General features: G+C 42.8%; 1 protein-coding gene across 1 annotated transcript in view; it reads right to left on the bottom strand.

Moving 5' to 3' along the window:
- The window catches only part of LOC137322874 (mitochondrial intermediate peptidase-like), a 139,107-nt gene that overhangs the window by 31,449 nt on the left and 89,184 nt on the right, over positions 1 to 18,474 (bottom strand). Inside the window, exon 17 of the mRNA XM_067986050.1 lies at positions 459 to 580. Coding sequence (XP_067842151.1) covers positions 459 to 580 — 122 coding nt within the window. The remainder of the gene's footprint in view (positions 1 to 458; positions 581 to 18,474) is intronic.

Genomic DNA, 18,474 nt, shown 5'->3' with positions numbered 1-18,474 from the left:
GAAACTTCAATCATATCTTCTCTCAATCTTTATTCTTTAATGGAGACAAGTTCAGTTCATAGAATCATAAAGCACATAAATCATAAAGAAGGAGGCCATTTGCCCATCGTATCTGTGCCAGCTTTTTGCAAAAGCTGCCCAATTAGTCCCACTCCCCTGCTCTTTGCCCATAGACCTGCAAATTTCTCCTTTTCATGTATATATCCAATTCTCTTATGAAAGTTACTATTGAATCTGCTTCCACCACCTTTTCAGGTAGTGCATTCCAGATCATAACAACTCGCTGCGTAAAAGGAATTCTCCTAATTTCCCCAATGGATTTTTTGCCAATTATCTTAAATCTGTGTCCTCGGGTTAGTGACTCTCTCTTCATAATACAGAACACAAAGTCCCATTTCTTTACAATTCATCACAAACAGAATACATCACAATTTAATTCAATTTTCTCCTTTTTTAACCTGTTAAGTGGGTCCTTCATGAAACATTGCTTCCAAACCATGGAGGCTACAGCTCTCGACATGAGGTAGGAATAATACTTGGCACCATATCCAACAAGATGGCTAAAGCGCAGCTGCCATGCCTGAAAAGGAAACAAAACTGTAAGTCTTTGCACTCCTCTCCAGAATTTGAAAAATATATACACAGACTTGAGTGAAATTAACCAATAAAAATATTTCAGACTAAACATTTTGCTTCAAATCTAAACAATCAATACTTGAAAGAATGGAATAACTTTGGATGCACACAAGAGTACATAGGAGGGAACTTAAATGAACGTTTCCCTTAGCAGGTAGGAGAAATAAAAAAACCATGTGAATACACACTGTGTACAGTGATAGAGGTACAGACGTTGAGAATGATAGAGGTACAGACGCACCTTTGTGATGTACTAGAAGATTTGCCATGCTCAGTCTCCACATTGACGCAGAGGCTAGAGGAGTCCACCTCCAGCATTAGTGGCGCAGGTAAGTATGGAATGTCTGAAATGGAGAGAATGGCAGCCTCCATTGAGCTTCAAGCAAGGCTTACCAATGAGTCCATTCAGGCCCTGACAACGGCCATGCGGACTCACGGTGAACCACATTCTGCCCCCTTAAACAGGCAGACAGATACATTAGAAGTGGCCTTCCAAGGCATCACACATGTCCTCCAAACTGCTGTCCAGCAGAGTGGTGGCCCGGGAGAGGGATGATGACTAAAGGGGACATGGAAGTGGGGGCTCCACTCAAAGAGCTCCCACGTCTCACCCATTGCCCCCCCCTCAACCAGTACCCACATTGCTGCCTCCTCTCCAGATCGCTGAGTCTGCCCCTGCAAAGGTGCAGGTGGAGCAGTCTTTGGGGGCGGGGGGGGGGGGCCCTCACGGGCTCCAAAACCCAGAGGTCGTAGGCCAAAAGCATCTAAGCAATCAGGGCATGAATCTGAGCAACCTGCCACTACCTCTGCTGAAGCCACAGGGGATGCACCACATAGAAGCGGGAGGAAGAGGAAGTATAATGTTTTGTAATCACCAAGGGTATGCACAAGGGTGTCTGACAGAATGTCATGTTTTTCATTTACATTTGTTTTTTGTTGAATGCACATTAAATTTTATAATTCTCACCACCACTGCCAGTCTTGCCCATTGTTGAGTCCCTTTTGTGAAAGCGCCCTTTCATGTGCTTTATCATGAATGCCAAGACTCGATGCCAATGGGTGAATGTGTAGTTGTAAGACTGTTTTCTGCAACCTGGGGGTGAGGTGCTGGTGTTCGTAGTCGTGGTGATTGTTCCAGGTGGTCTGCGTACTTGACTACCATCATTTTGCATCTCCCTATGAGAATCTATCAAATATGAGTGACTCCCTGGCATCACAAGCAGCCAGGTGAGACACTGCTCTGCCGATAGTTCGCCCATTGTTGTCCTCCTCCTCTCCTTCTTTAAAGTTAATGGCAAATGCGGATGCTTCATGAGCGCATGGGACCTCATCCACCTGTAACCCACTCTGTTGAGCAAAGTTTTGCAGGACGCAACACACGACTATTATTCTACACACCCTCGCCGGTGAGTACTGAAGGGCTCCCCCAGATCGATCCAGGCAACTGAAGCACATCTTCAGCAATCCTATGATTTGTTCTATGACAGACCTGGTGGTGATGTGACTGTTGTTGTACCGCTGCTGTGCCTCGCTGGTGGGGTTCCTCACAGCTGTCGTAAGTCACATCTGCAGGGGGTATGCTTTGTCTCCAATGAGCCAGCCCTTTATTCTGACTTGTGCGTGGAAGAGGGCCGGGATGTTGGATTCGCGCAGAATGAATGAATCATCGCAGCTGCCAGGGAATTTGGCACACACCTGCAGAAATCTCTTCTGGTGGTTGCAAACCTGCTGCGCATTGATGGAGTGATATCCTTTTTGGTTGATGAACAGTCATGTGCAGGTCCTCGGATTGCTTCGTGTGTGCAATCAATTGCGCTCTGTACCCGTGGGAAGCCAGCCAGAGAGTGGAAACCCACTGCCCTCTCAGTCTGGCTGATGTTGTTGCAGGGGAAGTTGAAGTAGTCGGATGCCCTGGCAAACAAGCCATCTGTGACCTGTCATATACACTTATGTGCAGATGTCTGAGAGATCCTGGTGATGTCACCGGTAGCACCCGGGAAGGATCCGGAGGTGAAGAAGTTGAGGACAGTGGTGACTTTAACTGTGGTGGGCAATGCGTGCCCACCAGGCCCATCCGGGAGCAGCTCTGCATAAAAGAGCCTGCAGATGTCTGCGACCATCTGGCAACTCAATTTGAGCCTTCGTAGGCACTGTTCCTCAGAGAGGTCCAGGAAGCTCAGCATCTGCTTGTAGACCCTCTCACGGGGGTAGTGCCTCCTGCAACATTGGCTCCTCTATTGGTTCCCTCTCTGCTCTTCTGCAGGTCCTTGTAGCGCACCTCTGTCTTGTGGAGCTGCAACTCCAAGAACTGCACGCGTGCCTGCCACGGATGCTGATGTGCCCCCTCCTCAGATGTACTGCTGAATACATCCATTGCGCTCCCTATCCTGATGGTGACAGTTTGAGGGGGTCCAAAATGTAGGTGAATATGTGTGAATACAAGAATTCTGAGTGTGGACAAAGAAATCTCAGTCTAAACCCAAAGAATTCCCAGCCAAAGGTTTGTCTGAGAGAACTGATTGCCCTGTGCAAAAACTCATCTTTTCTTCATATGTGTCAATCACTGGTTTAAAGGTCCAAATGACTGCAACTTGCCCCCGTTTCCATTGCGTCTTTCAGAGGCCATGGGAGATACGTTCAGGTAGAGTTAAAATCATTTTTCTGCTTCAATACACAAAAATGTAATTCACTTAACTACTTCAACTATCTTAATTGCCCCTTTAAATGTCATCCCGCCGGCTTTTAGCGTCGGTGGGACTTCAGGGTTTCTGAAGCGCATGCACACCGATGTGCGTCTGACTGAAACGTGGAATTCGGCAGGTTGGAGCCGGGATTCGTCCCCGCTCCAAACTTTTAAGATTTTTACTTCCCCCTCTCCGCCCCCAACTCACCCGTTCTTCAGGGTTAAAATGTACCCCGGTGTCTCTGACTGGCAGGCCAGGCATCACAAAAAGAAAGAAAAAATAAATTGCATTATGATAGCACCTTTCATGCCCTCAGGCCATCCCAAAATGCTTTACAGCAAATTAATTACTTTTAAAGTAGTCACTGTTGTTTTATAGGTAAATGTGGCAACCAGTTGTTAGGTTTATTGCACAAGCATGTAGAGGGCAACATTTTAGATGTTAATAAAACAGAAAACACGCAAACACATACACCGTGCACAGATGGTGTTTTGCGCTTCATACTACAATTGAAAGCTATAATGATAGCAACACACCACTATAGTTTATTAGTTGCTCACCAAAAAATACTTTCGCACTCTAGGATTTGTGAAAATGTGCCACCTATAGATTGATTTTGTTACTGCTTATTCCACAGACAAAGCTAATAAAAAATTATGTGCGTGACTGGTGGAGCAAATATTTAGCCCTATGTTTTTTTTTACACATAGCATTAATTTTGCTTAATTATCTTGTCTGAAGATGTTCCAACATTTCTAGATGCACGCATTTTTACCTTTGTGGCCAACATATTATTGCTAATAATATCTTAACATGACCAGAACAAGACCATAATAGGAAATATTCTTCTAAGCTACTTAGCCAACCACAAAGTAAAACACAGATCATGTAAGTACCTACAATTTAATGAAAAAAATTGCCTGATTATGGTTTAACACTGTGCAGCATGTGTTTATGTTTCAGCACAGCTTGATCTTAAAATGCCACATCTGATCACAGAGAAACTAAGTCATAACATCACTCGATGCAGTGCTAATTGGTCAATTTCAACCAGTGGCAGGAATTTGCATAAAGGTTTAGATGCTTTAGGATGGTATGAATCTGTATTTAAGCTGCCAGTACTTATCCTTTTTGCTACAAAATCATTCTAAGTTAATAAAAACTTGTGAAATAAACATGCTTAAATACAATGCTTTGGTTGACAAGAGGAATAAATGACATGCATACCAGCTGAGTAATAATGGTCAGCTGTTTGTTTCAACAATGCCCTGAAGTAATTTTCAAGCAATATTCACTTTTGTGCTGAAGATATTAATAAGTCTGATTACATTAGAATGTAAGATTTTTGCTTTATGTTGACAAAAACATTGAAGAAAAATTCAAGAGTACCATCATAATTATACTCAGATACTCTTACCGTAGAGTTAATATTAATGCTATTAGAAAGCAGGTGCTCGCAGCCTAATCCTTAAAGAAATTAAACATTTACTGGCCAGGGCGCAAAATTCTATACATAAATGCTCACAGAACTCGTCTGGTAGGCAGAGTGTGACGTGTCACCCACAATATTAAAGGAAATTGCTGGCTGTGCTTCACATTCTACAGTTACTACTCTCAGAACTGAGAGTACATTAAAAAAAACTGCATTTATATAGCACCTTTCATGACCTCAGGATTTCCCAAAGCGCTTTACAGCCAATTAAGTATTTCTGAAGTGTAGTCACTGTTGTAATGTAGGAAACGTGACAGCCAATTTGCAAACATGAAGGTCCCACAAACAGCAATGAGATAATGACCAAGTAATCTGTTTTAGTGATGTTGGCTGAGGGATAGATTTTAGCCAGGACACTGGGAGAACTACCAAGCTCTTCTTCAAACAGTGCCATGGGATCTTTTAAGTACACTTGAGAGAAAAGATGGGGCCTCAGTTTAATGTCTCATCTGAAAGATGGCACCTTTGACAGTGCAGCACTCCTTCAGTGCTGTACTGAAGCATCAGCCGAGATTGTGTTCTCAAGTCTCTGGAGTGGGGCTTGAATCCACAACTTTCCAACTCAGAGACAATAGTGCTACCACTGAGCCAAGTCTGACACCTACTAAACCACTACTTTGCAAGTGTTCACAAATGAAATAGGGGGAGAAAAAACAAAATTGAACAAAAACCGTAACAACAACTTGCATTTATAAAGTGCCTTTAACGTAGTAAAACGTTAAAGGCACTTCACAAGAGCATTATCAAATAAAATTTGACATCGAGCCACATAAGGAGATATTAGGACAGCTAACCAAAAGCTTGGTCAAAGAAGCAAGTTTTAAGGACAGTCATAAAGGAGGAGAGAGAGATAGAGGTGGAGGGGTTTAGGGAGGGAATTACAGAGCTTGGGGCCTAGACAGCTGAAGGCACCGCCGCCAATAATCGATTAAAATCGGGGATATGCAAGAGGCCAGAATTGGAGAAGCACAGAGATCTCGGAGGTTATAGGGCTGGAGGTTACTGAGAAAGAGACGGCCTAGGCCATAGAGAGGTTTGAAGCCAAGGATGAGAATTTTAAAATCGAAATATTGCCAGACTGGGGGCCAACGTAGGTCAAGGAGCACAGGGGTGATGGGTGAACGGGATTTGGTGCGAGTTGGGATCCGGGCAGCAGAGTTTTGGATGTGCTCAAGTTTATGGTGGGTGGAAGATTGGAGGCCGGCCAAGTCTAGAGGTAACAAAGGCATGGGTGAGAGTTTCAGCAGCAGAGGAGCTAAGGCAGGGGCAGAGACGGGGGATGTTGTGGAGGTGGAAGTAGGCGGACCTGTTGATGGAGCGGATATGTAGTCAGAAGCTCATCTCAGGGTCATATAGGATGGCAAGGTTGTGAATGGTTTGGTTCAGCCTCAGAAAGTGGCCAGGGACAGCAATGGAGTCGGTGGCTAGGGAATGGAATTTGTGACGGGGACCGAAGCCATTGGCCCAGAAATTACTCACCTCTGGTCGCCATATTGTAATGGTGTCCTCTCTCTCTGCCGGCGAAGACAGGGAGCAAGTTCGCAAAAGTGCGCACTAAAACCCGGAAATCGTGAACTTGCTCCCATTGGTTTGCCGGCAGTTTGACAGGTCCGAATTAAAGGGCCACGTCACACTACAATCAATAAAATCACTAAACATTCATAAACTTACCCATCTGCCCAGCTGGAATGAAGATACTTACGCCACCAAAAGGTACACTGAAAAATACCAGCTCTACACTACTTTTTTAAAAAGCACGATGACTGTTAATGACTGAGAAACAACAAAAAATTAAATTTTAAAAATGTGGACTGTCATATTACTCCTATTTTAATATTTTTTGATTATTACAAATTTTTAAAAATAAAAAAATAATTTTTTTTTACTTTTAACTTCTGTTTCATTAAATTAAATTATTTGCTTAGCTTTTTACAATAAGATATGTTAATTTTTTATTTAAACTAACATACAGAAGTTAACTGTAAAGGAATGATCTCTACTTGCCTGCTTGTGGAAGTGACTTCTCTTCCTGACGGATTCTGTGGGTGTGGCTTCCATTCCCACAGTCTCTATTGATATGAAGGAACCTGCGCTGATTTCACAGCACTGAACTTAAAAGAAATCGAAGAGGGAACAAACGGACGTCGGAGACCACAAGGTAAGTATTTTCGCGGTGTTTGTCCGCAGGATGTGCGGACAGCCTTGCCACGCCGGTCGGAGCAATTTCCGGCCCATGGTCTTCGGTCTTCCCAATATTTAGTTGGAGGAAATTTCTGCTCATCCAATACTGGATGGCGGACAAGCAGCATGAAAAATTAGAGGCAGTGGAGGGGTCGAGAGAGGTGGCGGTGAGGTAGAACTGGATATCATCAGCGTACACGTGGAACCTGACGTGTTTTCGGATGATGTCGCCAAGGGGCAGCATGTAGATGAGAAATAGGAGGGGGCCAAGGATAGATCCTTGGGGGACTCCAGCGGTAACGGTGCAGCAGCGGGTAAAGAAGCAATTGCAGGTGATTCTCTAGCTACGACTGGATAAACAGGAACGGGACTAGGCAAGGGCAGGCCCATTCAGCTGGACAATGGAGGAGAGGCGTCGGAGGAGGATGGTGTGGTCAACCGTGTCAAAGGTTGCAGACAGGTCAAGAAGGATGACAAATATGGACTAGAAATGTTTAGAATCAAAAGGGAGGATATATTTGGGAGGTTGCAGAAGCTCAAGGTTGATAAGGCCTTGGGCTTTGACAATTTTCATCGAAGGGTTCTGGCACTTGGCTCAGGTCACATCTCAGAAAGTAGCAAATGTGACTGCTATTGTGCAGGACTAAGGAAGGACCATGAAATTATAGACCTGTAAGTCTTACCTAGATTGTGGAGAAATTGTTTAAAAGTGTGATGAGGGATCCTACAAGGGATCATCCTGAAGAACAAGGGTTGGTGATAGCCAGCATAATTTACGAGTGGTAGGTCGTACTTAACCTATGTACTGGATTTTTTTTGAAGAGATTACACACGTAGTAGATAGGGGTGAGGACAGTGGGTGTTGTATACCTGGATTTCAGGAGCTATTTAACATTGTTTTACATAACAGACTACTACAAAATGTTTAGGCCCATGGGATCAATGGCAGCGTTAAGACTAGATTAGCAGTTAGCTGTTTGGTAAACAGTGGTAAGTGGTGCTGCATTGGGAGATATCCAGGTGGAAACTGATTGTTGGTGATCTTTTCATGTTTCAGCATTGGGCTGCTTTTGTTTGTAATTTGTCCAAATTTGTAGATGACAACAAATTGGGAGCAATGACAAATAACAATTGTAATGTGCATAATGCCAAAAGGACCCAGAGCTTGTTCTGTGGGTTGAGCAGTACCAGATGCAATTTAATACAGAGAAGTGTAAACTTAAGAGATTCGGAAGAGGGAAGGATGATTATGTACTAAATGGAAATATGCTTGTGGTGTCACGACAAGAAAAAGAACTTGGGATTATGGTTTTACATTCACTAAAACCATTGGTGCAATGTTCACAGGCAGTTAGGAAAGCAAACAGAATGTGTATAATAGCATGGGGTATTATTTATAGGTCAAGAGTAGTTCTAAAATTATATTTAGCCTTGGTGAGACCACATTTGGAGTACAGCATGCTGTTTTAAAAAAGGGCACTAAGTTAATGCAGGAAGTACAAAGGAGGACCACTAGATTGATTCCAGACCTAAGGGGACAGATTTAGGAGGACAGGTTCGCTATCCTTGGACTCTCCCTTGAAAAAAGATTGAAAGGCGATTTGATAGAACTATTTAAGACAATGAAGTGTTGGAGAATATGGATCTAGATAAGATTTTCTGTAGTGTACAAAATTAAAAAATCAAGAAGTCATAATTTGAAATATGAGCTGACACAAGAAAATGGGAAATTTGGGGAAAACCTTTTCAGTAAAAAGGGTGATGAACATGTGGAATAGATTACCAGCAGAGTAGTGGAACAAGAATCTCTGACAAGGCTCAAAAGGGACCAGACAAATTCCTATCAGCACGAAGGATTCAGGGTTATTAGATTTAGAAATCTTGTGGGAAGTTGGATGGCAGGCTAGATGGTTCATTGGCCAACTCCTGCCTGAATTTTCTACTATATTTACTATTGCATTATGATGGTCACTGTGCACTAGCCAAACTTTATGGATAAAGAAAATCAAAATTCTTTTGTCTTCAAAATAGAGGAATTAAAAAATATGCTCAACAAGCTAAATATCTAGCAATGTGTACTTGATAATCTGATATATTTAAAGGGTTACATATGCAATGAGGGCCATTCACATTTGGCATATGTCGCAGCAGCAGCTGGTGGACAATTAGGCAACTAATGGGAAGAGGATGCTTCTGGAACATCTCCATCATCAACTATGGCAGACCCTAGCACACGAGTGCAAGAGACAAGGCTAAAATGTTTGCAAGTGTCCTCAGCCAAAAGTAGCAAATGGACAATTCCACTTAGTCTTCCCTTGAAGTACCTGCCATCATAGATGCCAGTGTCCAGCCAATTTAGTTCACACCAAATGACAATAAGAAGCGAATGAGTGCACTAGACACAATGAAGGCAATGGGCCCTGAAATTATTCTGAGCGTGGTGCTGAATACCTGTGCACCACCCCAGCCCCCCAGTGAAACTATACCAATGCAGTCAAGGCACTGGCATCTATCCGGCATTGTGTTAAATTAGGAAGTGCTGGAAGTACTCAGCAGGTCAGGCAGCATCTGTGGAGAGAGAAACAGAGTTAACGTTTTAGGTCGATAACCTTTCATCAGAACTACTGTTCCGATGAATCCAGTTCTGATAAAAGGTCATCAACCCGAAACCTTAACTTTGTTTCTCTCTCCACAGATGTTGTCTGACCTGCTGAGTGTTTCCAGCATTTTCTGTTTTTATTTCAGATTTCCAGCATTCGCAGTATTTTGCTTTTGTTTTAATGTGGAAAATTATACAGGTATATCCTATCCACAAAAGGCAGGACAAATCTAACCTGGCCATTCACTGCCCCATTGGCCTGCTCCTAATTATCAGCAAACTGGAGAAGGAGTCATCAATAGCGCCATCAAGCAGCACTTATTCACCAATAACCTGCTCACCGTCACTCAGTTTGGGTCCCGTCAGAACCACTTGGCTTCAGACTTCATCGCAGCCTTGATCCTCGCATGGACGCAAGAGCTGAATGCCAGAGCAGAAGTGAGAGTAACTGCCTTCAACATCAAGGCAGCATTCAGCTGAGCATGACACCAAGCAGCCTTAGCAAAAATTAGCATTAATCAGAGTCAATGAGAAAACTCTCCAGTGACTGGAGCCATTCTTGACACAAAGGAAGGTGGCTGTATTTGTTGGAGGCCAAGCATCCAACAAATGACAGAGAAATGATATTGGGACAAAGCATCAAGATAATGAAACAGTTTGGGTGGAGATAAGGAATAATAAGGGAAAAAAAACATTAGTGGGCGTAGTATATAGGCCTCCTAATAGTTGCAACTCTGCTGGAAGAAGTATTAATCAGGAGATAGTCGGGGCATGTAATAAGGGAACAGCCATAATTATGGGGGATTTTAATTATCATATTAACTGGACAAATCAAATTGGGCAGAGCAGCCTTGAGGACGAGTTCATTGAGTGCATCAGGGATGGATTTCTTGAGCAGTATGTTACTGATCCTACAAGGGGGCAGGCAACCTTGGACCTGGTCCTGTGTAATGAGTCAGGATTAATTAATAATGTCCTAGTTAAGGATCCCCTTGGAACGAGTGACCACAACATGGTTGAATTCCATATCCAATTAGAGGGTGAGAAGGTTGATTCTCAAACAAGCGTACTGAGCTTGAATAAAGGAGACTATGATGGTATGAGAGCGGAATTGATTAAAGTGGACTGGGAAAATAGATTAAAGGGTAAGACGGTACATGAGCAGTGGTGTTCATTTAGGGAGTTATTTTACAACTTTCAAAATAAATATATTCCACTGAGGAAAAAAGGGTGTAAAAGAAATGACAGCCATCCGTGGCTAAGTAAAGAAATCAAGGATGGTATCCGACTAAAAACAAGGACATATAAGGTAGCCAAACTTAGTGGGAGGATAGAAGATTGGGAATTCTTCAAAAGACAGCAAAAAGTAACTAAAGGATTGATTAAGAAAGGGAAGTTAGATTATGAAAAGAAATTAGCAAAAAATATAAAAACAGATAGCAAGAGTTTCTATAGTTATATAAAAAGAAAAAGGGTGGCTAAGGCAAACATAGGTCCCTTAGAGGATGAGACCGGGAAATTAATGGTGGGAAACATGGAGATGGCAAAAATGCTGAACAAATATTTTGTTTCAGTCTTTACAGTAGAGGACACTAAGAATATCCCAACACTGGACAAACAGGGGACTCTCGGGGGGGAGGAGCTAAATACGATTAAAATCACTCAGGAGATGGTACTCAGTAAAATAATGGGACTCAAGGCGGATAAATCCCCTGGACCTGATGGCTTCCATCCTAGGGTCTTGAGGGAAGTGGCAGTAGGGATTGTGGATGCTTTGGTGATAGTTTTCCAAAATTCCCTGGACTCAGGAGAGGTCCCGGCAGATTGGAAAACTGCTAATGTAACACCGTTATTTAAAAAGGGTAGTAGGCAGAAGGCTGGAAATTATAGGCCAGTTAGCTTAACATCTGTGGTGGGTAAAATTTTGGAGTCTATTATTAAGGAGACAGTAACGGAACATTTAGATAAGCATAATTTAATAGGACAAAGTCAGCATGGCTTTATGAAGGGGAAGTCATGTCTGACAAATTTGCTTGAGTTCTTCGAGGATATAACGTATAGGGTGGATAAAGGGGAACCAGTGGACATAGTGTATTTAGACTTCCAGAAGGCATTCGACAAGGTGCCACATAAAAGATTATTACTTAAGATAAAAAATCACGGGATTGGGGGTAATATTCTGGCATGGGTGGAGGATTGGTTATCGAACAGGAAGCAGAGAGTTGGGATAAATGGTTCATTTTCGGACTGGCAACCAGTAACCAGTGGTGTTCCACAGGGGTCGGTGCTGGGTCCCCAACTCTTTACAATCTATGTTAACGATTTGGAGGAGGGGACCGAGTGCAACATATCAAAATTTGCAGATGATACAAAGATGGGAGGGAAAGTAGAGAGTGAGGAGGACATAAAAAACCTGCAAGGGGATATAGACAGGCTGGGTGAGTGGGCGGAGATTTGGCAGATGCAATATAATATTGGAAAATGTGAGGTTATGCACTTTGGCAGGAAAAATCAGAGAGCAAGTTATTTTCTTAATGGCGAGAGACTGGAAAGTACTGCAGTACAAAGGGATCTGGGGGTCCTAGTGCAAGAAAATCAAAAAGTTGGTATGCAGGTGCAGCAGGTGATCAAGAAAGCCAACGGAATGTTGGCTTTTATTGCTAGGGGGATAGAATATAAAAACAAGGAGGTATTGCTGCAGTTATATAAGGTATTGGTGAGACCGCACCTGGAATACTGCATACAGTTTTGGTCTCCATACTTAAGAAAAGACATACTTGCTCTCGAGGCAGTACAAAGAAGGTTCACTCGGTTAATCCCGGGGATGAGGGGGCGGACATATGAGGAGAGGTTGAGTAGATTGGAACTCTACTCATTGGAGTTCAGAAGAATGAGAGGCGATCTTATTGAAACATATAAGATTATGAAGGGTCTTGATCGGGTGGATGCAGTAAGGATGTTCCCAAAGATGGGTGAAACTAGAACTAGGGGGCATAATCTTAGAATAAGGGGCTGCTCTTTCAAAACTGAGATGAGGAGAAACTTCTTCACTCAGAGGGTGGTCGGTCTGTGGAATTTGCTGCCCCAGGAAGCTGTGGAAGCTACATCATTAGATAAATTTAAAACAGAAATAGACAGTTTCCTAGAAGTAAAGGGAATTAGGGGTTATGGGGAGTGGGCAGGAAATTGGACATGAAGCTGAGTTCGGATCGGTCAATGCCCTGTGGGTGGCGGAGAGGGCCCAGGGGCTATGTGGCCGGGTCCTGCTCCGACTTCTTGTGTTCTTTAGATTTGTGGTTGGGATCAGATCAGCCATGATCTTATTGAATGGCGGAGCAGGCTCGAGGGGCCGATTGGCCTACTCCTGCTCCAATTTCTTATGTTCTTATGTTCTTATAAATACAGGACATAGCTGTAGGAATACCTCAGGGCAGCATGCTTGGCCCAATCATCTTCAGCTGCTTCACCAATGACCTTCCCTCCATTATAAGATCAGAAATGGGGCTGTTCATTGACAATTCTATAATCAGCTCCATTTGCAACTTGTCCAATAATAAAGCAGTCCCTGCCAATCTACAACAGGACCTGCACAACATACAGGCTTGGATTTACAATTGGCAAGTAACATTTGTGCCACACAACCATCAGGTCAGGATCAGCTCCAACAAGAAAAGGCCCAACCATCTCCCTTTGACCTTCAATAGCACAATCATTCTCAAGGCCCCACCATCAATATCCTGGATTTGATGCAGCTGCAACACTCTAGAAGCTCAACACCATCCAGGAAAAAGAGGTCCGTTTGGCTAGCGCTCCCGTCACTGGATTCAGTAGCCACTCCCTTCACCACTGGCATACTACAGGATACACAATTGCAACTCGCATGGCTTTGTTCAACAGCAACTTCCAACTTGAGACCAAGAAGGAAAAAAATAGCAAAATCATGGGACGATTATCACCTCCAAATTACACATCATCCTGACTTGGACATATACTGCCATTCCTTCATTGTCACTGGGTCAAAATCCTGGGATTCCTTACCTAACATCATTGCAAGAGCACCATCAGCACAAGGTCAAAGCAGTTCAAGGAGAAAGCCCAACACCACCTTCTCGGGGCAATTGGGGAGGACAATAAATACGGCTTTGCCAGTATCGCCCAAATCCCGAGAACAAATTTCTTTAAAAATCAGCAGCTAGCCAAATCCAAATCCCTACCTATAATGTACCTTGTATGAATAAAAATGATGGGAATGTGTAACTATAAATATGGAATTGAGAGTTAATCTATACTTCATTTATTAGAAAAGCCACATTTGGAGACACGAGTTCCTATTGGTGGAACGACCTCATTTATACTGCGATGGTTTCACCAACAGGATGAGGAAAATGTTATTAGAAACCCACATACTCCTAGTTCTATTCTAACTGCCCTTTAAGCAATTGTAATGGGACATGTGTTCAATCTGGCAGTCTCTGTCTCATTCCAACAGCGAATAGATTCGCAGCCAGCCTCTCAGCACTCTCCAGTGAGCTCTTGCTTTCACTTTCAGTCTCTGGTCAGAAAATTTAAATTTTGGACTCCCCATCCTAACCCTCCAAATCCTTTTTTAAAATTCATTCATGGGATGTGGGTGTCGCTGGCAAGGCTAGCATTTATTGCTTGTCCCTAATTGCCCTTGAGAAGGTGGTGGTGAGCCACCTTCTTAACCCGCTGCAGTCTGAGTTGTGAAGGTGCTTCCGCAGTGTTGTTAGGTAGGGAGTTCCAGGATTTTGATCCAGCGACGTTGAAGGAACGGTGATATATTTCCAAGTCAGAATGGTGTGTGACTTGGAGGGAAATTCAGATGAATCCAGTGCGAATTTATCTGAATTTTTAATCACCAAGTTAATTTTAGGGGGCAATTGTGGGTGCGTTGTCCGATCTTCCCCTCTCCCCACCCCGTCTTCCAGTCCAGCACCGGATGATGTCTCGCTCTCTCTCTTTCTCTCCCCCCACCTCGCGTTGCAGCTCCTGACAGCAACCAGCCTGTCAATAAGGCTGGCTGCCGGGCGCAAAACCCGGAGAGGATGTTAATCATCAGCAATCAACATGCGATCGCGTCGGAAACAGTAAGTTTTGTTCATGCGGGTTTGCCACACGCACCTTCACCCCCCCACCTCCCGACTGCCAACCCGCCACCATAGCAAAATCGACCCCAATGTGTACAAATGTACCCTTCCATTACATAACTGTAGGACATTAGTGAGCCACCTGGATTTTTATGACAATCTATCAGCTTTCATGGTCAATTTCCCTACCTAACACCATTGTGGGAGTACCATCACCATATGGTTAATTCAATAAATCTGTAATTTGTGGGCTGGCTCCAAAAAAATGACCTAGAAAGCTGTTGAATTGTCATAAAACCCACAAAATGTCCGTCAGGGAAGAGAACCTGCCACCCCTATCCAATCTGGCCTACATATGACTCCGGTCCTCAAACTATGCAGGTGAATCTTAATGCCCACATGGCAACTAGGATGGGCAATGAACACTGCCTTGCCACTGTTGTCCACATCCCATGAAATTTCAAAAAAATGATTGAATTCAATTTCACAATTTGCCATGGTGGCAATTAAACTCGTGATCTCTGGATTTCTAGTCTAGTACCATCACGAGAAATGCATCATTTGTTTGGGTGGAAAAATGAATTAAAAAAGTTGGTCAAAATCCTCAATCATTTGCTGGCATGAAAATATAATGGGCCAATGTCACCATGAAATATCTCACTTTCTGCCTTCAGAAAGCTTCCTCAATAGTTACATTATTGTTAAGCTGACCAAGCAATACTGTTGAGTGAAACTCTTTATGACTGCACAACACCCCACACCCACCCATCCGCTGGCATCTATAGTTGTTTTACCTGTCTATCTGCCTACACTACATTTCACCATTTCTGTATTTAGTTGGCCACAGATACATCTTTATTTTATCCTTGTTTCTGTGCTGTACTAGATATAAAGCTAGGCTTATATGTTTATGAACCTTATTGTGCATTTTCTTTACACATACACTGAATACATACACAGTGCCAAAATAAATATTAAAGGGAAAACAATGTACAGATATGCAGTAGAGTAGCTTCAACATAAAACCTGTAAAATACATCAGTAACAAAGGAATATAGCAAAGGCTGCCATAGTTATTGGCATTCCTCAACATCACAAAGTTGACAGATACTTGAGTAGAGAATTGGTCTAATTAAATTTCAGTAAAAGTAAAGTTTCATATATTCCACCCAGAAGCAATCTGTCAACTAATCCCAACGCACTGAAATTACAGTAGGGGAGAGGAGGCCAAGCCTAATACAAGAATGATCGTGAAAGAAAGAATATTCAATTATTTAATTTTCAGACTTTGAATACATCACAGAATAATAATAACCATTGTAGCTTTCAGTATTATTTTTTCCAGGATGTTTAAAACACAGTTGAAATTTGCTATCATAACTAGTGCCATCTTGTAAAACTTTTCATTGGAATGTAGCTTTATAACTCATTTCCAAGTATTTATTACTTTCTGTAGAATGAATAGGCATTACAGTACTCTATGCTAGCACCTCATGGCATAATTAACGGCCCGCAAATTGCTCTGAGCGGTGAACCAGAAGTGCTTGCCGCACATGAGATTTAAATTCGCCCACTAAGTTACCACGTTCTGTTTGGCGGCAACTTCCTTGAAATCCGAGTTCAAAAAACAGCAGCGTTCTTTCCTGTGCTGTGTGAGCAGGGAAGGATCTCTATGTCCCTTCAACCAATCAGCTTGAAGCAAGCCATGCTGTGAGAACCAGGAAGTGAAACTCAATTGACAAGCCGCGCAGACTAAAAACCAGGAAGTGCCTGATAAGGTTAGTAAATGTACAATAAAATGAGATAGAGAAAGCGAAATAAAGAGATTGTAAGATTTAAAGACTAAATGAAAGAGACAGAAAGAAAAAGTAAAATTTTTTTTTACATCTTTTAATTTACATTTTTTTTAAATGTTCAAAAACTATTAAAATCAGGAGTAATGAGACGTCACATTTTTAAAAGTTAATTTTCAGTGCCAGACTGTTTGGCAGTCATTAACATTTGCCACGCCGTTAAAAGTTAGTTTAGACCTAAAAAACTCAGCATACCTTTTTTGTGGCCCGGTTAGTTTGTTTCCAGCTGGACAGGACAGCAAGTTGGCGCTGGCCCATTGATTGCAACCGATGAGATCCCTTTAACGCGAAGCTTTCACATCGCCGGTGAATCAGAAAGAGCAAGTTCCAGATTTCCACGTTTGACTGTACATGTGCAGTCACCAGAACTTTCTCTTCGATTTGCCCCTTAACGGTGAGCGCTGTTAGGCTCACCATTATTTTATGAGCACTTTCCAGCCCAATGTGATTAACCATTTGGTTTTGAAAAAAAATGTCAATTTTTAAAATGCTAAATTATGAATGAGATTTGGGGATTGGAGGAATAACAACCTGTACCAATTATTAGGAAGGTCATGTGACTACAGGAAGGACAAGGAATAATCCAAGATATGGTTACAAGACTGCTTCGATCACAAGAATAAAATGAATGAGAAAGAAGTGACAGCAAACAGGGAGCTAAGAGATATTGTGGGTGTTACTGAAACCTGGCTAAAGGAAGGGGATGGCCCAGAATTTCATGGAACAACCCAATCTGTGCCGTATGTCATAAATTATGTCGTTTCATGCCTTGATCTTCCCATTGTGAACTTATTCCAAAGTTTCCTAGAAATCTAATTTGAATACGCTGTAGCGAGCATAATGGTGAATGAGGGACCTGAGAAGCTGCACAGCCAATAGCTTACACTACCTGCATCAATTAAGTAGACCACTGACATGATCTAAGTCATAGAATACTGAATTTCAAATCCTTTCGCTATGGTGAATTTAATCACGTGCAGAAAATTGTTTGCGTTATGGAAAAATTTAGCTGCTGTATTCAGGAACATTCTAACTTGTAGATTCTTTTTTTTACCATTTATTTAGAAGATGACATTAGTAATTTAAGCTACCTGAAGAGTCTCAAATTAATCAAACTTTGGGCAAAATTGGACCTCGTTTCACCCATTCTCGGGTGCAAAACTGAGCAAAAAGGTCCAAATTTTGGGGACTATGTCCCCAAAGGGCACCTGAAATATGTCTGACACCATACTGGCTCGGGTGATATTCAGGTATCTGTGGTGGTCACCTTAAGCAGGCGTTAGGTCTCTTGCATATGCTAATGAGGGGCCTACCGCATGTTTAAAGACCACTCTATGCCCCAGGCATGCCCCGCTCAGTTTTCCCAGTCCTTAAAGTGACTGCTGGAGGCCACTGGAAGGTTTTTCTTTTTAGCCTACCTTATTGTGAAGCCAGGATGAGCAGGAGTGCTCCTTCTGGCTCCACAGCGCTATACGGGCCACTGCCAGCCTGCGCTCACACCCCACCCCACCTCCTAGGACCTATCTGAGGGTCAAAGCCATCCCAAATTGGTCCAGAGGAAATCGGTGAGCTGCCTCAGGAAACCTGACAAGCGCCCATAGCTCACCATAATTATTCAGGTGAGGCCCAAGGCCCGAGGCCCAATTTTGAACAAGTCTTGGGTCTCCGGCTTGTGGCGTGCACTGCTAGTGTGCCAACCATTTCAGGCCTGAAAATGAGCCTAGACGAATTTCTCCCCCACTCTCATTTTCATCAGTGGCACGTGCAGGCATTTCAGTGCCCTATACTGTGCACACAATATACACTAAATCTAACACATAACGAAGAATAAATCAATCAGAGGAACGTATAATGTTTAAAAGTAGGAATTAGGTGCAACACTTTTACTAAGTATATGCTATACACAAGGCACTTAATAAAT

This window comes from Heptranchias perlo, chromosome 6, assembly GCF_035084215.1.
Source record: "Heptranchias perlo isolate sHepPer1 chromosome 6, sHepPer1.hap1, whole genome shotgun sequence".
Taxonomy (NCBI): domain Eukaryota; kingdom Metazoa; phylum Chordata; class Chondrichthyes; order Hexanchiformes; family Hexanchidae; genus Heptranchias; species Heptranchias perlo.
This window is presented reverse-complemented; position numbering and strand designations above follow the sequence as displayed.